This window comes from Watersipora subatra, chromosome 10 (assembly GCF_963576615.1).
Source record: "Watersipora subatra chromosome 10, tzWatSuba1.1, whole genome shotgun sequence".
Classification (NCBI taxonomy): domain Eukaryota; kingdom Metazoa; phylum Bryozoa; class Gymnolaemata; order Cheilostomatida; family Watersiporidae; genus Watersipora; species Watersipora subatra.
Window position 1 is genome coordinate 60,001,658 of NC_088717.1, and position 21,866 is coordinate 60,023,523.

At 41.1% G+C, this 21,866-nt stretch overlaps 1 protein-coding gene across 1 annotated transcript; it reads right to left on the reverse strand.

The window, feature by feature from the left end:
* Positions 1–1,104: 1,104 nt before the first annotated feature.
* On the reverse strand, positions 1,105–20,882 carry LOC137406018 (uncharacterized). The gene is made up of 4 exons (XM_068092527.1): positions 20,645–20,882; positions 13,370–13,505; positions 4,161–4,360; positions 1,105–1,892 (listed from the first exon to the last, which is right to left on the reverse strand). Exons 1-4 carry the CDS (start codon positions 20,669–20,671, stop codon positions 1,467–1,469), a joined length of 789 nt encoding a protein of 262 aa, XP_067948628.1. The 5' UTR covers positions 20,672–20,882; the 3' UTR covers positions 1,105–1,466.
* Between the last annotated feature and the right edge of the window lie 984 nt (positions 20,883–21,866).

Below are 21,866 nucleotides of genomic sequence, written 5' to 3' on the forward strand. Positions count from 1 at the left end.
GAGTGGATAGAAGGGAAGACATGTAATGGTAGATATGTTAAGAGTTGTGAACAGGAGAGAACAGTTGCACTGCATCTACATGCACTGAGCTGTGTTTACTAGCATTAAAAGTGGTCTAGTGAGTTTAAGTCGCTTATTAACTCTCTTCCATAACTCTGCCATGAAGTAGAGTTATGACATGTAAATGGCGTGGTGTGGTAACTCATGGTAAACAAAAGTTAGACAGAAAAGTATAGTATGACAACTGTAAAGGATATAGATTTAAACAGGAGGAGGTAACTGAAACTTTAGAATGTTTTGGTTTTATATATTGAAATACTTTAGAAAAAAAGGGTGGGAGTAAGTTACTAAAATTTTGAACAAGACATCTAATAGTTGACCAGAAATGAGTGCATTTCCAAACTGCTCCATCGGGTTAGCCTGGTTCGATCAAGTGAGAATTAATATGAGCGATACGTGCCGCTAAGTTTAATTGTGACTGACTCACCTCATCTGTCAGTGACTGATTTACACAGCCCCGACTAGAGTCTAGTTGTTCTATAGCTAACTTTCTTTCAAAATTCAAGTCTCTCTAGTGTTGTGGCTTGTTATTAGAAGTTAATACGAAGGTACTGCTTACTGCGCCTACTTTAGTTGCTAAGAGTTGAGGGGAGAGAACTCCACAACTCAATTATTTGCTGTCATTAAGTTCTAGTTGTTCAACTATTATTATTAGAATTATTTATGTAACAGAGTGATATTCGTCTACCTATAATTATACTCATGTTATACATGAGATGTAATCATTCACCATTCATAAATCTTGTATTCATTCCGTGGATACAAGTGCTTGATGATTTACCACACTTGCCCTTCAAATACATTGAACAGCTTTCCTTGATCGTGGTTAGTAAACCATCTCATCTACACACATTTACTTCAGTCTGTTTGCCTTTAACTAAAGACCATGTTAACTGTCTCTTCCTTTCACATAACAACTCAGAAAATTACATGACAAATATTATTAGAGGTCAAGAAGACACTGCTGTACTTATAGAGAGATGAAAAAGGTACTCAGGATTGTCAAAGTTTCACAGACACGCCATGTAAAATAACATATTAGTATAACCATGGAGCAGAGGCTATATTTGAGTTTTAGGGCAAGAACTGGGAGAAATAAATAGCGAAAATTTTTGTGAAATGGCGGTTTTCATAAGATGTTAGTTATAAATATATATTAAAAGTGATTCACTAAAATCAGATTTATGTAATTCGTATGCCAAATTAAGCAGTTACATGAACCTTTTGGATTTGTCTACTCTAAGAAGATAACTCCTTAGTTGCATCATCAAACTTAAAGATTATACATGTAAATCTAACATAATAAAAGTTTTTGATATTTTGCCAGTAAGTTATTGAAGATATGGTATTTTAAAGTGTAGAAATAGCTGTCTGTTTGAAATATAGCGAGATTCGCCGTTGTGTCTTCACACGGCCCAGTCCTCGCAGTCATCTAGTTTTACAACGCTAGCAGAGGTTGTCCGACGTACCCTCAACTGGGCAGCTGGTATGACTCCGACACTTTTACTGCGCATAAGTCTTTTGTCAGGGTGGGCACGGATGTGGATAGCGGGTGATCGGTGGGCGGTGCTGGGCCGATGCGAGTAAGCTGATGATTGGCTGTTGTGGCGGCTCCTTGAAGTATATGCCGGGGAAGACGCGATCCTCTGTCGTTGCTGATTGTTTCCGGTGACATCTTCCAACTTGTAGGCTGGCAAAAGCCGAGCTTGTGTGGCACTACTGTTAAGAGTACTGGCCATTAAAGGGCTGCCTGTACAGCCATTAATTTTATGAATATTGTTAGGGAGAGTCGTGCTGCGAGTGATGCTGTCTGCATAGTCCAGGCTACTCAGCTATAAAACACCCAACATACATCAATCCCTTTCAATAATTTATGATGCAAACTTTCCTTTATTCACACTACTTAATCAAGTAAACAGCGGCTCTCAATAGGCACTATTTACAAGTTTTGGCTAAAGCCTGCTGTCTGTAGAGCAGCATATGTTGGCAAGGGTGATAGAATCCATTGGTCTTGAATACTGTTCAAGTCAGTTATGAAGTTGGCTTACTAAAATTGACGAGTAGCTTAGTTGACTAAAAAGACAAGATGTGTTTTAAACAGAAAACAACTGACGGCGTTTTTGAACTCTCTGTACATGCCTCAATGGGCTACACCTGACAAAATATAAAAGAAAACATTTATAATAAAATTCGTCTTGTTCTATATGTGTTCATGAACTGAATTATCCTCGAAACACCCCTTTCAGCTATATGTGATCAACAAGAGAATCACGCTATCAACGACAGCACAAATGAATCTATTAAAAACTTTTTAGCATACACCAAATAGGTTGAAGCTATTGTTCAGCTGTTGTAAGCTAAGAACATTTATATCTTTGCAAAGATCTCAGGCCATGGCTTTTACTGATGTATCATCGCATAAGCATTTACCATAAAACCTCTATTTGAATGCCATGGTACTGTATATTTACACCCTTTTCCTATAGTGACATTTTATTAGAGATGACATTCAAAAAGAGGGTGGAGCTGTATTTTTCGACTAGCTCACCAGATATTTGGGTGAATAAACTTAACCCTTTTACGCCCAAAGCGATGCTAATGTCACCTTATATTAGCCGCATGTCGTTATCAATTATTTCAATGGTGTCGTTTCAAAGTTTTAAAGAAAGAAAATCATAAAGCATTGGCGTTATAAAATAGACTTTGATACGCCATAACAATGGCTGCTATTACGCTGTACAGTGTTCCCGAGAAAGATTCTCACTGTTCATCAGGTTGAATTGTAAACTACATAATGGACGAATCTGAAAACAATGGATCAGATTTAAACCTTAGTGACTTTGAATTGGTGTGTAGTTTTGATGATTGTGATGACTGATCTTCTCAGGTACACTGTCACTAAAACCATGGCAACCACTACAGCAACAACAAAAGAATTAATTGCTACTGATACACTTTGGCATTTTTATAATTATTGTAAGTATGGTTATAATTATTATAGCACTTTTAGTCACTATTATTACCACTCTGTGGTATTTTTCTACTGATCACTTTCTATTATGAATTCATAAAGATCAAAGAATGTCGAAGTTGAATAGAGGTGGCATTCAATGAAAAAGTGGGGATGTACCTTCCAACTCTTTTGTTATAGTGCCATTCTATTAGAAATGGCATTAAATAAATTTAACATTCAAATAAAGGTTTTAAAGTACATATATACTGTCAAATGTCCTACTCAGTTTGGTTATTGTGTACCCTTGTGTATAAAATCAAGTTAAAAGCTATGATACTTTTTGCAGAAATGTGACAGAAGCATGGTCGGAATCCATATGCCGCATGTATATCCCAGTCATGTACACTTATTCATAGAGTATCTAAAAATCCCAATGGTATAAAGAACTAGCTAAACACAGACCTCTAAAGAACCAGAAGAGTTAAATAACACAGTATCTACCATCAGTAGATTTAGAAATAAGTCAAATAACACAGTATCTACTATCAATAGAGTTAGAAATAATACAGTATCTACTAACAATAGAGTTAGAAATAACACAGTATCTACTATCAATAGAGTTAGAAATAACACAGTATCTACTATCAATAGAGTTAGAAATAACACAGTATCTACTATTAGTAGAGTTAGAAATAACACAGTATTTACTATACAATAATAACTTTGTCACATGTAATACAACTCAAAGTAAAAGGCCTTAAATTGATGAGTCAGTCCGCTGTTTTAAATTTACCTCACGTCTAAAATTAAAATAATACTGCTCCATCAGGTAATGCTGATATTTCTTGTGTTGTTTTATCAAGAGAAAACTCTAATGTCAGCGTAAGATGAGGCACACAGATGAATAGACTAGATAAGCAACCATATAACCTTTAGCTTTTGTAGAATTGTTACCCCCCCCCCCCCCCCCCCCCCCCGCAGTTTATATTATTATTATAAACATTCATCAATGACAATGCTATATGCATGAATATTAGCAAGCTCTCTCAGACCTCAACTCTTTCTATATCCACATATGATACTGTATATAACTTGTATGAGACTAGATGGTTGAGATAAAACGATAAGCCATATTACTTTAACTGACCTTGTTGTTGTTCTCAGTGTCTTCACTGTGTTTCTTTATTATATTCTGGTCTTTGCCGTGTTTTCTTGGCCCCTGACTGTGAAGGGTTGCCCGAATTCGTCCTAATTTTGAAGAATTGTTTAGTGTCCCTTCAGCTTGTAAGGAATTGCCAGTCGCAGAGCTGTTGTTGCCCATGATGAGCGAGGAGTGTTCGTAGCTGTCTACATGTAAAGAGAGAAGTCCATGAACAAGATTCACAAACCTATCCGACCAAATTAGAACACAGTTTATCCAAATTGAATCCAAATTCTCTTTATCACGCTAGTCACAGAAGAGCCGGCACCCAGGAGCATCATTATCAAATGCTATTATCAACGTAGTTGTTTAATTTGGCAGCAAGAAAGAAATGGCAGCACTTTATCTTGGTTAACTTCTATCCTTTTCTGCAGTGGTACCCCTTATGTTCACTGACCAATTTCTATAATCATATATATTCTCTCTTTGAGTTGTAATGCTATCCCACTAACTGGCTATCTTTGAGTTGTAATGCTATGTCACTAACTGGCTACCTTTGAGTTGTAATGCTATGTCACTAACTGGCTACCTTTGAGTTGTAATGCTATGCCACTAACTGGCTATCTTTGAGTTGTAATGCTATGCCACTAACTGGCTACCTTTGAGTTGTAATGCTATGTCACTAACTGGCTACCTTTGAGTTGTAATGCTATGCCACTAACTGGCTACCTTTGAGTTGTAATGCTATGTCACTAACTGGCTACCTTTGAGTTGTAATGCTATGCCACTAACTGGCTACCTTGGAGTTGTAATGCTATGTCACTAACTGGCTACCTTTGAGTTGTAATGCTATGTCACTAACTGGCTACCTTTGAGTTGTAATGCTATGCCACTAACTGGCTATCTTTGAGTTGTAATGCTATGCCACTAACTGGCTACTTTTGAGTTGTAATGCTATGCCACTAACTGGCTACCTTTGAGTTGTAATGCTATGCCACTAACTGGCTATCTTTGAGTTGTAATGCTATGTCACTAACTGGCTACCTTTGAGTTGTAATGCTATGTCACTAACTGGCTGCCTTTGAGTTGTAATGTTATCCCACTAACTGGCTATCTTTGAGTTGTAATGCTATGCCACTAACTGGCTACCTTTGAGTTGTAATGCTATGTCACTAACTGGCTACCTTTGAGTTGTAATGTTATCCCACTAACTGGCTACCTTTGAGTTGTAATGCTATGCCACTAACTGGCTACCTTTGAGTTGTAATGCTATGCCACTAACTGGCTATCTTTGAGTTGTAATGCTATGCCACTAACTGGCTATCTTTGAGTTGTAATGTTATGCCACTAACTGGCTACCTTTGAGTTGTAATGCTATGTCACTAACTGGCTACCTTTGAGTTGTAATGCTATGCCACTAACTGGCTACTTTTGAGTTGTAATGCTATGCCACTAACTGGCTATCTTTGAGTTGTGATGCTATGCCACTAACTGGCTATCTTTGAGTTGTAATGCTATGTCACTAACTGGCTACCTTTGAGTTGTAATGCTATGCCACTAACTGGCTACCTTTGAGTTGTAATGCTATGCCACTAACTGGCTATCTTTGAGTTGTAATGCTATGCCACTAACTGGCTATCTTTGAGTTGTAATGTTATGCCACTAACTGGCTACCTTTGAGTTGTAATGCTATGTCACTAACTGGCTACCTTTGAGTTGTAATGCTATGCCATTAACTGGCTACTTTTGAGTTGTAATGCTATGCCACTAACTGGCTACCTTTGAGTTGTAATGCTATGCCACTAACTGGCTATCTTTGAGTTGTAATGCTATGCCACTAACTGGCTACCTGTGAGTTGTAATGCTATGCCACTAACTGGCTATCTTTGAGTTGTAATGCTATGTCACTAACTGGCTACCTTTGAGTTGTAATGCTATGTCACTAACTGGCTGCCTTTGAGTTGTAATGTTATCCCACTAACTGGCTATCTTTGAGTTGTAATGCTATGCCACTAACTGGCTACCTTTGAGTTGTAATGCTATGTCACTAACTGGCTACCTTTGAGTTGTAATGTTATCCCACTAACTGGCTACCTTTGAGTTGTAATGCTATGCCACTAACTGGCTACCTTTGAGTTGTAATGCTATGCCACTAACTGGCTATATTTGAGTTGTAATGCTATGCCACTAACTGGCTACCTTTGAGTTGTAATGCTATGCCACTAACTGGCTACCTTTGAGTTGTAATGCTATCCCACTAACTGGCTACCTTTGAGTTGTAATGCTATGCCACTAACTGGCTACCTTTGAGTTGTAATGCTATGTCACTAACTGGCTATCTTTGAGTTGTAATGCTATGCCACTAACTGGCTATCTTTGAGTTGTGATGCTATGTCACTAACTGGCTACCTTTGAGTTGTAATGCTATCCCACTAACTGGCTACCTTTGAGTTGTAATGCTATGCCACTAACTGGCTACCTGTGAGTTGTAATGCTATGCCACTAACTGGCTACCTTTGAGTTGTAATGCTATGCCACTAACTGGCTATCTTTGAGTTGTAATGCTATGCCACTAACTGGCTACCTTTGAGTTGTAATGCTATGCCACTAACTGGCTATCTTTGAGTTGTAATGCTATGCCACTAACTGGCTACCTTTGAGTTGTAATGCTATGCCACTAACTGGCTATCTTTGAGTTGTAATGCTATGCCACTAACTGGCTACCTTTGAGTTGTAATGCTATGCCACTAACTGGCTATCTTTGAGTTGTAATGCTATGTCACTAACTGGCTACCTTTGAGTTGTAATGCTATGTCACTAACTGGCTACCTTTGAGTTGTAATGCTATGTCACTAACTGGCTATCTTTGAGTTGTAATGCTATCCCCCTAACTGGCTACCTTTGAGTTGTAATGCTATGCCACTAACTGGCTACCTTTGAGTTGTAATGCTATGCCACTAACTGGCTACCTTTGAGTTGTAATGCTATGTCACTAACTGGCTACCTTTGAGTTGTAATGCTATGCCACTAACTGGCTACCTTTGAGTTGTAATGCTATGTCACTAACTGGCTACCTTTGAGTTGTAATGCTATGTCACTAACTGGCTACCTTTGAGTTGTAATGCTATGCCACTAACTGGCTATCTTTGAGTTGTAATGCTATGCCACTAACTGGCTACTTTTGAGTTGTAATGCTATGCCACTAACTGGCTACCTTTGAGTTGTAATGCTATGCCACTAACTGGCTATCTTTGAGTTGTAATGCTATGTCACTAACTGGCTACCTTTGAGTTGTAATGCTATGTCACTAACTGGCTGCCTTTGAGTTGTAATGTTATCCCACTAACTGGCTATCTTTGAGTTGTAATGCTATGCCACTAACTGGCTACCTTTGAGTTGTAATGCTATGTCACTAACTGGCTACCTTTGAGTTGTAATGTTATCCCACTAACTGGCTACCTTTGAGTTGTAATGCTATGCCACTAACTGGCTACCTTTGAGTTGTAATGCTATGCCACTAACTGGCTATCTTTGAGTTGTAATGCTATGCCACTAACTGGCTATCTTTGAGTTGTAATGTTATGCCACTAACTGGCTACCTTTGAGTTGTAATGCTATGTCACTAACTGGCTACCTTTGAGTTGTAATGCTATGCCACTAACTGGCTACTTTTGAGTTGTAATGCTATGCCACTAACTGGCTATCTTTGAGTTGTGATGCTATGCCACTAACTGGCTATCTTTGAGTTGTAATGCTATGTCACTAACTGGCTACCTTTGAGTTGTAATGCTATGCCACTAACTGGCTATCTTTGAGTTGTAATGCTATGCCACTAACTGGCTATCTTTGAGTTGTAATGTTATGCCACTAACTGGCTACCTTTGAGTTGTAATGCTATGTCACTAACTGGCTACCTTTGAGTTGTAATGCTATGCCACTAACTGGCTACCTTTGAGTTGTAATGCTATGCCACTAACTGGCTATCTTTGAGTTGTAATGCTATGCCACTAACTGGCTACCTGTGAGTTGTAATGCTATGCCACTAACTGGCTATCTTTGAGTTGTAATGCTATGTCACTAACTGGCTACCTTTGAGTTGTAATGCTATGTCACTAACTGGCTGCCTTTGAGTTGTAATGTTATCCCACTAACTGGCTATCTTTGAGTTGTAATGCTATGCCACTAACTGGCTACCTTTGAGTTGTAATGCTATGTCACTAACTGGCTACCTTTGAGTTGTAATGTTATCCCACTAACTGGCTACCTTTGAGTTGTAATGCTATGCCACTAACTGGCTACCTTTGAGTTGTAATGCTATGCCACTAACTGGCTATATTTGAGTTGTAATGCTATGCCACTAACTGGCTACCTTTGAGTTGTAATGCTATGCCACTAACTGGCTACCTTTGAGTTGTAATGCTATCCCACTAACTGGCTACCTTTGAGTTGTAATGCTATGCCACTAACTGGCTACCTTTGAGTTGTAATGCTATGTCACTAACTGGCTATCTTTGAGTTGTAATGCTATGCCACTAACTGGCTATCTTTGAGTTGTGATGCTATGTCACTAACTGGCTACCTTTGAGTTGTAATGCTATCCCACTAACTGGCTACCTTTGAGTTGTAATGCTATGCCACTAACTGGCTACCTGTGAGTTGTAATGCTATGCCACTAACTGGCTACCTTTGAGTTGTAATGCTATGCCACTAACTGGCTATCTTTGAGTTGTAATGCTATCCCACTAACTGGCTACCTTTGAGTTGTAATGCTATGCCACTAACTGGCTACCTTTGAGTTGTAATGCTATCCCACTAACTGGCTATCTTTGAGTTGTAATGCTATCCCACTAACTGGCTACCTTTGAGTTGTAATGCTATGTCACTAACTGGCTGCCTTTGAGTTGTAATGCTATGTCACTAACTGGCTGCCTTTGAGTTGTAATGCTATGTCACTAACTGGCTACCTTTGAGTTGTAATGCTATGCCACTAACTGGCTACCTTTGAGTTGTAATGCTATGCCACTAACTGGCTACCTTTGAGTTGTAATGCTATGCCACTAACTGGCTACCTTTGAGTTGTAATGCTATGTCACTAACTGGCTACCTTTGAGTTGTAATGTTATCCCACTAACTGGCTACCTTTGAGTTGTAATGCTATGCCACTAACTGGCTACCTTTGAGTTGTAATGCTATGCCACTAACTGGCTATATTTGAGTTGTAATGCTATGCCACTAACTGGCTACCTTTGAGTTGTAATGCTATGCCACTAACTGGCTACCTTTGAGTTGTAATGCTATCCCACTAACTGGCTACCTTTGAGTTGTAATGCTATGCCACTAACTGGCTACCTTTGAGTTGTAATGCTATGTCACTAACTGGCTATCTTTGAGTTGTAATGCTATGCCACTAACTGGCTATCTTTGAGTTGTGATGCTATGTCACTAACTGGCTACCTTTGAGTTGTAATGCTATCCCACTAACTGGCTACCTTTGAGTTGTAATGCTATGCCACTAACTGGCTACCTGTGAGTTGTAATGCTATGCCACTAACTGGCTACCTTTGAGTTGTAATGCTATGCCACTAACTGGCTATCTTCGAGTTGTAATGCTATGCCACTAACTGGCTACCTTTGAGTTGTAATGCTATGCCACTAACTGGCTATCTTTGAGTTGTAATGCTATGCCACTAACTGGCTACCTTTGAGTTGTAATGCTATGCCACTAACTGGCTATCTTTGAGTTGTAATGCTATGCCACTAACTGGCTACCTTTGAGTTGTAATGCTATGCCACTAACTGGCTATCTTTGAGTTGTAATGCTATGTCACTAACTGGCTACCTTTGAGTTGTAATGCTATGTCACTAACTGGCTACCTTTGAGTTGTAATGCTATGTCACTAACTGGCTATCTTTGAGTTGTAATGCTATCCCCCTAACTGGCTACCTTTGAGTTGTAATGCTATGCCACTAACTGGCTATCTTTGAGTTGTAATGCTATGTCACTAACTGGCTACCTTTGAGTTGTAATGCTATGTCACTAACTGGCTACCTTTGAGTTGTAATGCTATGTCACTAACTGGCTACCTTTGAGTTGTGATGCTATGCCACTAACTGGCTATCTTTGAGTTGTAATGTTATCCCACTAACTGGCTATCTTTGAGTTGTGATGCTATGTCACTAACTGGCTACCTTTGAGTTGTAATGCTATGTCACTAACTGGCTACCTTTGAGTTATAATGCTATGTCACTAACTGGCTACCTTTGAGTTGTAATGCTATGCCACTAACTGGCTGCCTTTGAGTTGTAATGCTATGCCACTAACTGGCTACCTTTGAGTTGTAATGCTATGCCACTAACTGGCTATCTTTGAGTTGTAATGCTATGCCACTAACTGGCTACCTTTGAGTTGTAATGCTATGCCACTAACTGGCTACCTGTGAGTTGTAATGCTATGCCACTAACTGGCTACCTTTGAGTTGTAATGCTATCCAACTAACTGGCTGCCTTTGAGTTGTAATGCTATGCCACTAACTGGCTACCTTTGAGTTGTAATGCTATGCCACTAACTGGCTACCTTTGAGTTGTGATGCTATGCCACTAACTGGCTATCTTTGAGTTGTAATGCTATGCCACTAACTGGCTGCCTTTGAGTTGTAATGCTATGCCACTAACTGGCTATCTTTGAGTTGTAATGCTATGCCACTAACTGGCTATCTTTGAGTTGTAATGCTATGCCACTAACTGGCTACCTTTGAGTTGTAATGCTATGTCACTAACTGGCTGCCTTTGAGTTGTAATGCTATGCCACTAACTGGCTACCTTTGAGTTGTAATGCTATGCCACTAACTGGCTATCTTTGAGTTGTAATGCTATGTCACTAACTGGCTACCTTTGAGTTGTAATGCTATGCCACTAACTGGCTACCTTTGAGTTGTAATGCTATCCCCCTAACTGGCTATCTTTGAGTTGTAATGCTATGTCACTAACTGGCTACCTTTGAGTTGTAATGCTATGCCACTAACTGGCTGCCTTTGAGTTGTAATGCTATGCCACTAACTGGCTACTTTTGAGTTGTAATGCTATGCCACTAACTGGCTACCTTTGAGTTGTAATGCTATCCCACTAACTGGCTACCTTTGAGTTGTGATGCTATGTCACTAACTGGCTACCTTTGAGTTGTAATGCTATGCCACTAACTGGCTACTTTTGAGTTGTAATGCTATGCCACTAACTGGCTACCTTTGAGTTGTAATGCTATGCCACTAACTGGCTACTTTTGAGTTGTAATGCTATGTCACTAACTGGCTACCTTTGAGTTGTAATGCTATGTCACTAACTGGCTATCTTTGAGTTGTAATGCTATCCCCCTAACTGGCTACCTTTGAGTTGTAATGCTATGCCACTAACTGGCTATCTTTGAGTTGTAATGCTATGTCACTAACTGGCTACCTTTGAGTTGTAATGCTATGTCACTAACTGGCTACCTTTGAGTTGTAATGCTATGCCACTAACTGGCTGCCTTTGAGTTGTAATGCTATGCCACTAACTGGCTACTTTTGAGTTGTAATGCTATGCCACTAACTGGCTACCTTTGAGTTGTAATGCTATCCCACTAACTGGCTACCTTTGAGTTGTGATGCTATGTCACTAACTGGCTACCTTTGAGTTGTAATGCTATGCCACTAACTGGCTACTTTTGAGTTGTAATGCTATGCCACTAACTGGCTACCTTTGAGTTGTAATGCTATGTCACTAACTGGCTATCTTTGAGTTGTAATGCTATGCCACTAACTGGCTACCTTTGAGTTGTAATGCTATCCCACTAACTGGCTACCTTTGAGTTGTAATGCTATGTCACTAACTGGCTGCCTTTGAGTTGTAATGCTATGCCACTAACTGGCTACCTTTGAGTTGTAATGCTATGCCACTAACTGGCTACCTTTGAGTTGTAATGCTATGCCACTAACTGGCTGCCTTTGAGTTGTAATGCTATGCCACTAACTGGCTACTTTTGAGTTGTAATGCTATGCCACTAACTGGCTATCTTTGAGTTGTAATGCTATGCCACTAACTGGCTACCTTTGAGTTGTAATGCTATGCCACTAACTGGCTATCTTTGAGTTGTAATGCTATGCCACTAACTGGCTACCTTTGAGTTGTAATGCTATCCCACTAACTGGCTACCTTTGAGTTGTAATGCTATGTCACTAACTGGCTGCCTTTGAGTTGTAATGCTATCCCACTAACTGGCTACCTTTGAGTTGTAATGCTATGTCACTAACTGGCTGCCTTTGAGTTGTAATGCTATGCCACTAACTGGCTACCTTTGAGTTGTAATGCTATGCCACTAACTGGCTACCTTTGAGTTGTAATGCTATGCCACTAACTGGCTACCTTTGAGTTGTAATGCTATGCCACTAACTGGCTACCTTTGAGTTGTAATGCTATGCCACTAACTGGCTACCTTTGAGTTGTAATGCTATGCCACTAACTGGCTATCTTTGAGTTGTAATGCTATGCCACTAACTGGCTACCTTTGAGTTGTAATGCTATGCCACTAACTGGCTATCTTTGAGTTGTAATGCTATGCCACTAACTGGCTACCTTTGAGTTGTAATGCTATCCCACTAACTGGCTACCTTTGAGTTGTAATGCTATGTCACTAACTGGCTGCCTTTGAGTTGTAATGCTATGCCACTAACTGGCTACCTTTGAGTTGTAATGCTATGCCACTAACTGGCTACCTTTGAGTTGTAATGTTATCCCACTAACTGGCTACCTTTGAGTTGTGATGCTATGCCACTAACTGGCTACCTTTGAGTTGTAATGCTATGCCACTAACTGGCTACCCTTTTAATGGTTAAAAACTTATGTAACTCCCAGTTTTGCTTCCTACTAGGTTTGTTGCTTGTACATAGCTAGAGCTATAGTTATAGCTAGAGCTATAAAAAAGGTTATAGTTCAACAAGCAGCTATACAAAGGGCAACGAAAGACTACATAGACCAACAAACGTTGGGATTTGTCTGAAAGAAAAGATTAAGTGGTTGAATTACGGGATGAATATTTGTAGCGAGAAGAGCCAGTTTCTCACTACTACTACTAGCTAGCTTGGAGAGGGTAGCTACTACTACTAGCTAGCTTGGAAGGGGTAGCATGAAAAAGCGCCTACCTATGACCAAGCTATATTAAAGCGAAGTCAAAATTGTTTCCTCACCAGAATCTAAAGTGTTGCAGCTGTCCCTCAAGTCAGCATTATCATTGGTGCTGCCGCTAGACTCTTTACTCCCTCCACTTGTACTGTCTTCCCCTAGCGAGTAGCTACCTTTCTTCCCACTATTGTAGACGGCCAACTAGAAATACAAGCATGCGTGTCATCTCAGTCGAGTTTACAGGCGCTATAAACATCCGTACTGTGGAAATTGAAGCAGATCAAGTTGATTGTAAATCAATTTGCAATTCAAATTTAGGAAATTGTTTTTGAGGTAATTCAAAAATAGATTATGTATCTGATAGCTTTCTGGTATTTTTTCTCAAGCAGATTTGAGAGGGAGAAACTGGGCCACCTACACTCACAGGTGTCATGAGAAAGTGACAGTTCAGCTGAGATCATATGAGATCTACTCTCATGTCTTGGCTAACGGCAGCGTTGGTCTAAGGTCAATGTAAGAATGTCAACCCGGCTTCTCTTAGTAATGAGTTAATCTATTTCAGCAGGCAGCAGCGTAGAGGACATCAATACATGTGATATCGAGTTCTTCTACTACTATAGGGTTCTGACATTTGCTCAAAGTTCTTGTTTAACATTAATTAAGGCCTCTTCTACAGAGATTCATGCAAAGAGGTTGTCACGAATTGGCTACCAGGCAACGGAGAAGGAGAGGTCTGCTATGCAGCATTGTCAGTTAAATGTATTTTTATCTGTTGATAGGTAATACATTGGCTTATGACAACTCCTTGCTACCTACTTCATGACTAAGTGTGTCGAGGAAGACAGGATTCAACAGACGACGGAGTGATCCAACCCTCTACGCCTCCGCACTACTATCCTATTGCTCATAGAATATCGCGGGCTGTTAAATCAAGAGTCGCAGGAATATTTGGCAGGTTTGAATCACCTTTCATGCAGAATGGAGGGAGCTATGACAGGACGTTCAAGGGCCATTATGGAGCAGTACTAATAGCATTACATTGTAATCGTGTTTGTGTTTACTTGCCCATTGAAAATTACATTTGCATTCAGAGCTGAGTCAAGCGTGGCTACGTCGGCCTTCGCTGCGTGAGAATAGAGAGAAGCTTACTGAGCTTTCATGGGAAGCAGGGAGTCGAGCCTCTGGCCCAGCAGCTGCTATAATTAGGCTAATCATCTTGAATTAAGGAGATCTGAAGGTGCTCGAGCTAAAACCTACTTCTGATGTTGTCAATGATCTTTACTTAAATTAAAAATTGTATTAAAAGCAGCAATTAATATGTGGAATACCCGAGATTGAAAGGAGAGCAAGGAATGTTAGTATGGTTGTATGAACCAGGCAGCTATCAAAGTGCTTTTATATCTGACTAGGGGTGAACTGCTGTTCATAGACCTGTTGAGAAGGAGAGACAGCGTGTAATCGGTGTTACCCGCGCCAAAGCAATTAGCGCTGCTTGATTGTTATGTAATGGCAGCGGTGATGGAGATTCAAGAAGAGTTAGTGATGTAGGAATGCCGCCATATATGAAGCTGATGCCCTTGTGGGAGTAACCTAAGCTGTACATTTCAAACTGCGGCTCATGGCTGGCCTGAAAGGCTGATGATTGTGAGATAAATTTAGCTATGCCCGGCACAACAACTTTCTTTGTTTTCTGGTCCACCTGAACAAAATATGTCCTGGGAGCTAACCTTTTCAATGTCTACAAAGCCATATTCAATGAGTAATCAAACCACATCAGAAATGGCAACAACCTCATCAGAGATATTAAATGCAGCTGCTGGTCCGCTATTGTTTCAAGTTATTATAATAGTCCAGTAGAAAACCTGCAAAAACAAAACGCTGACCAGATGTTTTACCAGACGCAGTCGTAATTAGGAGTTCTGCTCTTCCGATGGAGTCTATTAGCATGCAATAATTAGCTCTAATATCTCCAAAGCAGAAACTCTGCTTCGCTGAGTTTCTGCTACTACGGACAACCGCCTCAAACCTCAAAATGTTTTTGAAATACAGGTTGATGTGCGTTTTTTGTGGCAACACCAAAGAATATGAAGCTAAACTCCCGTGTCTTCTAGCGGCCTCTATTCTCTATATACGCCCCCCTCACTGACCACTTACTAAGGCAGCGCAGCTCTCTGTTTCCCAATTTAAAGCGACTCACCTGCAAGCGCTGCCCAGTCTTGTCAGCGTCTCCGTCAGTGCGTAAACATGGGGTATATGAAGAGAATTACTTCCTGTTGCAATGCTGAATAGTCTAAGAATATAATCCAATAAGTTCTGGTCTGCAGCTTCTTGAATTCCAGACGCTGCGCGACTGCCCTGCTCGTGTTCAATATTTTAAATAATTACTGGTAATACAGAGGCTATAGCAATAATAGAGGCGATAGCAAGCCTCTCCATGTAGCAGCTGTTCGGCTGGCTCGCCTCTGATAGCCTATCAGGGAGCAGCCGCTTTAACATAATAAACAAGCGGAATGGACTTTGGAATAATGCCAAGATGGGGAAACAATCCCACACTTTCATCCATCATTCATAAGCGATGAATATTCAGGTAAGAATCAGAAACTAGTTATGTATATCTCTATGGAGACGTGTATGGGTATATCTCTATGGAGACACGTATGGGTGTATCTCTATGGAGACACGTATGGGTATATTTCTATGGAGACATGTATGGGTATATCTCTATGGAGACACGGATGGGTGTATTTCAATGGAGACACGTATGGGTATATCTCTATGGAGACGTGTATGGGTATATCTCTATGGAGACATGTATGGGTATATCTCTATGGACACAAGTATGGTCATTATGCCGATCTTCAAAAAGTATTATAAAAGTTTGCAGAAGAACGCACAAAATAATAAGGAACAGTTCAGACTGACAATCAACCGGCCAATAATGACAAAGTAACTGCTGTCGATATCAAACGCTCCAATTATATGCAAGCTCCAGTGGCAGTGTCAAATCTCATAGATTCGCCAACTAATTCCTTCATAATGTGCCAATGAACTTGAGCATTTAGTTATCCGCTGCTAGGTCAGTGGCAGCATTTATAAAAGCTTTAACCAGTGTTGTGGAGAGCTGGAGCCAAGCCGTATATAAACTCAGCCTAGGTAATCTTTTATTAGGACTACGAGGACTACTTGAGTACAAGTTATAAGCGACAAGTTAGTTATCATAGATCTCTAGCTCAAACTAGGCTGTCTACAGTCATAGAGTGCGCTAAATAGGCCCAAGCCTATCTTTAGTGCAAATAAATAAAGTTCAATATACTATATTATATGATATTATATATTATCAATAAGGATAAATATTACTATTAATATGACAAGTCTGCTGTAAAAAGGAGAAGGAACTTCTGATAGCAGTTCAGCTGTAGAACTCGTCAGAATTGAGTAATAATAATAATAATAAGGCATGAGGACATAGAGAAGAAGAAAGTAGATAGAGTACAATTCTCTGCCCCATTAGGATCAGCGAGGATACTGAGAAAGGTGTTGGATATCCCAGGTCAAGGGCCCTAGCCCGATACCACCACATCACCGGCTGAAGAGCTGAGGAAATCAACAAGGATAATAATAATAATAATAATGACAATAATAATGTGGTACATAAAATACTGAGTAATAAATCAGCTCATCAATAAAATGATGGGTTTGATTTCAAGCATTGCAATTGCTTGATATGCTTGTTATTTGAGTTTCATTTTTGTTATCCTACAGAATTGATATCTCGCAATTGTTTTTAGTTGAATTAACAAACTTTTCTTGTTAAAGTGTTCTGCTGTTAAACAGTTAAAGCTTGTGTTTTATGTTTATAAATGGCTGCTTTTGAACAACTATAATTTTACAACTTTAATAATTGTTAAATTTATTTGAATAGGTTTTGCTTAGAAGTGTATGTGAGTCACAAAAGACCTGAAAACTCACTGAATCCATAGAAAGAAACGCTATTTATCCATAGAAAGAACCGCTATTTCAATTATGTTTACATTGATTAAGGATAATTGGGTGTTGAGGGCTCTTGCACTCGATGCTAGGCTGTTAATGCAGTGGTGAATAGGTACCTATGAGCCATGAGGTGGAAGACCCCCGTGCCAGCCTATTCACTATAAGTAGGCTGTTTATGTAGAGATGTAGATCTTTAGTGCATTAGAGAGAAAGGGATGCTTGTTGACTAGGAGGGTACATGCAGACCTACTGAGTATGGTGGAGGGTACATGCAGACCTACTGAGTATGGTGGAGGGTACATGCAGACCTACTGAGTATGGTGAAGGGTACATGCAGACCTACTGAGTATGGTGGAGGGTACATGCAGACCTACTGAGTATGGTGAAGGGTACATGCAGACCTACTGAGTATGGTGGAGGGTACATGCAGACCTACTGAGTATGGTGGAGGGTACATGCAGACCTACTGAGTATGGTGGAGGGTACATGCAGACCTACTGAGTATGGTGGAGGGTACATGCAGACCTACTGAGTATGGTGAAGGGTACATGCAGACCTACTGAGTATGGTGGAGGGTACATGCAGACCTACTGAGTATGGTGGAGGGTACATGCAGACCTACTGAGTATGGTGGAGGGTACATGCAGACCTACTGAGTATGGTGGAGGGTACATGCAGACCTACTGAGTATGGTGAAGGGTACATGCAGACCTACTGAGTATGGTGGAGGGTACATGCAGACCTACTGAGTATGGTGGAGGGTACATGCAGACCTACTGAGTATGGTGGAGGGTACATGCAGACCTACTGAGTATGGTGAAGGGTACATGCAGACCTACTGAGTATGGTGGAGGGTACATGCAGACCTACTGAGTATGGTGAAGGGTACATGCAGACCTACTGAGTATGGTGGAGGGTACATGCAGACCTACTGAGTATGGGGAGGGTACATGCAGACCTACTGAGTATGGTGAAGGGTACATGCAGACCTACTGAGTATGGTGAAGGGTACATGCAGACCTACTGAGTATGGTGGAGGGTACATGCAGACCTACTGAGTATGGTGAAGGGTACATGCAGACCTACTGAGTATGGTGGAGGGTACATGCAGACCTACTGAGTATGGTGAAGGGTACCTGCAGACCTACTGAGTATGGTGGAGGGTACCTGTTACTAGGAGGGTACATGCAGACCTACTGAGTATGGTGAAGGGTACCTGCAGACCTACTGAGTATGGTGGAGGGTACCTGTTACTAGGAGGGTACATGCAGACCTACTGAGTATGGTGGAGGGTACATGCAGACCTACTGAGTATGGTGAAGGGTACCTGTTACTAGGAGGGTACATGCAGACCTACTGAGTATGGTGGAGGGTACATGCAGACCTACTGAGTATGGTGGAGGGTACATGCAGACCTACTGAGTATGGTGAAGGGTACATGCAGACCTACTGAGTATGGTGAAGGGTACATGCAGACCTACTGAGTATGGTGGAGGGTACATGCAGACCTACTGAGTATGGTGAAGGGTACATGCAGACCTACTGAGTATGGTGGAGGGTACATGCAGACCTACTGAGTATGGTGAAGGGTACCTGCAGACCTACTGAGTATGGTGGAGGGTACCTGTTACTAGGAGGGTACATGCAGACCTACTGAGTATGGTGAAGGGTACCTGCAGACCTACTGAGTATGGTGGAGGGTACATGCAGACCTACTGAGTATGGTGAAGGGTACATGCAGACCTACTGAGTATGGTGGAGGGTACATGCAGACCTACTGAGTATGGTGGAGGGTACATGCAGACCTACTGAGTATGGTGGAGGGTACATGCAGACCTACTGAGTATGGTGGAGGGTACATGCAGACCTACTGAGTATGGTGAAGGGTACATGCAGACCTACTGAGTATGGTGGAGGGTACATGCAGACCTACTGAGTATGGTGGAGGGTACATGCAGACCTACTGAGTATGGTGGAGGGTACATGCAGACCTACTGAGTATGGTGAAGGGTACATGCAGACCTACTGAGTATGGTGGAGGGTACATGCAGACCTACTGAGTATGGTGAAGGGTACATGCAGACCTACTGAGTATGGTGGAGGGTACATGCAGACCTACTGAGTATGGTGGAGGGTACATGCAGACCTACTGAGTATGGTGAAGGGTACATGCAGACCTACTGAGTATGGTGAAGGGTACATGCAGACCTACTGACTATGGTGGAGGGTACATGCAGACCTACTGAGTATGGTGAAGGGTACATGCAGACCTACTGAGTATGGTGGAGGGTACATGCAGACCTACTGAGTATGGTGAAGGGTACCTGCAGACCTACTGAGTATGGTGGAGGGTACCTGTTACTAGGAGGGTACATGCAGACCTACTGAGTATGGTGAAGGGTACCTGCAGACCTACTGAGTATGGTGGAGGGTACCTGTTACTAGGAGGGTACATGCAGACCTACTGAGTATGGTGGAGGGTACATGCAGACCTACTGAGTATGGTGAAGGGTACCTGTTACTAGGAGGGTACATGCAGACCTACTGAGTATGGTGAAGGGTATCTGTTACTAGAGAGATCAAGAAGTGCATGCTGAGAAGTGTAACATGATTCCATTACTGACGCCTTATTGGTTTCAATTTATAGGTTTTGCATTAGGCAAGGAAACTATGCAAACAGTCCCTTTGCAACAATATAAGGCCGCACACCCTTATTTCTGATATCAATCACTCCTTTCTTATCGTTGCTTGTTTGTTTAACGGCAGAAAACATCTGCTGTGCGATGCAGATATCTTTTTGTCTTAGCCACTTTTATGAGCTCAAGGTGTGAGTCTCACCATATGCTCTACCATCCAAGTGGAGGTATGCTATAAAAACATTTTGAGTTTACTGACCGATCGGACACACATGCAGGTGTCACGAGAGACAAGCTGACAATAATAAATATCCAGCTCAACCAGTGCTCAAATATGCATTTTAAAAATGCACTTTTGTAAATAATAGAATGAATATTTACTTATAGATAATATGCTTACTCAACTATTGTAATCGTTCACTCCTTAAGTCCCTACTAATCTATTTGCAAATTTACTCTCTGTTGGCAAGACGCCCGCAAAATATCTAAAAGTTGAAATGACGTGAACACAGTAGCCGACTCTCTTCTGAATTTGGAGAGAAGAAAAAAAAACAAGTGAACCACATCAAAACGACTAACTTTTATACCTTTTCAGCTCCTCTACTCTGCACATGTATCATGAGGAAGGACTACAGCTCAAATATCAGACTCTAGGGTCAAATCTCTGACCTTCGAGACTCGTGACAAAACATAGAAAGTAATTAAATGCCTTACTGTCGGGGATCTTGCAACCTCCCTCATAGCGATGATCAGCGTCAGCGAATTCGACAGCAGAATTTCGGATCGCTGCAGATCAGCTTCAGTAACAAATAACCAAATCCCTGGCTGCTCTTGCAACAAGCAAACCTGTTTTAGAAAGCAGTGAATTGGAGAGGAAAAAGTCTGCTACAATACAATGGCGAAGAGTTTTGTTAAGTGTTGTGTTCAAAGTTGTTAAGCATTTACAATGTGTGCAGAAGAGATTAAATAGTGATAAGGGCAAAGTCAACAATACGTGACTTCGCAGTGACTGCAGTCGGACAGTCAACTCTCTCTCTTATACCTGATGAGCAGTGTCATCATCACTCACACCTACTATTGGCTGAACAAGAGAAAACACTGTATCGAAGACATAGATTGTATATTGGCTACTGTTTTAGTCTCATAGCGACAGGCTGTCTGCCACCTGCTACAATATTCATGCTGTCAGCCAAATACTTGTTTACCTGTTTTATTAGCATATCATTTCGGCATGTGTTTGGCAAATCCTGAAAACTTGTAGAATGTATAATTTTGCGCCAATTAATAAAAAAACAGACAAACTAGAAAAACAAACCTACGGAAAAATTGATTGAGCAAAGACTGTGGTGGGTAGAGTTGTCAGAACCAGAGAGTGAGAGTTGGTAGACCAGAGAGTGAGAGTTGGTAGACCAGAGAGTTGGTAGACCAGAGTGTGTGAAACAGAGAGAGTTGGTAGACCAGAGAGTGAGAGTTGGTAGACCAGAGAGTTGGTAGACCAGAGGTGTATGAAACAGAGAGAGTTGGTAGACCAGAAGTGTGTGAATGATCCCTTGAAGGTCGAGTATGATGTATGCTTAACCCACTGCAAGCAGAGGCTGTGCATGTTTTCAGGAACAATGTTGCTCAAACGATGACTCTGTGGTTTTGGCTGGACATGCCTGATTTCAGTGGTGAAGGACCCTCGATGACTGGATACATTCCCAGTTGCAGAGAGCTATTTAAGGTTGGATATCATTCCTGTCCCCACCAGCGGCCTTTGTTGAGAATTCAACCCTGACCTGTAGTTTGCAGGTTAGGTATTTTAGACCACTAAGCGACTGGTGAGGAACAGCTGAGAGGCAGGTGCACTTTAGTTAGGCGAAACATTCTGCGTGCTCAACAAAGCATTTTTTGGAACAAAGCAAAGGGCTTTTAGAAAAACTGAGGAAGAATTGGA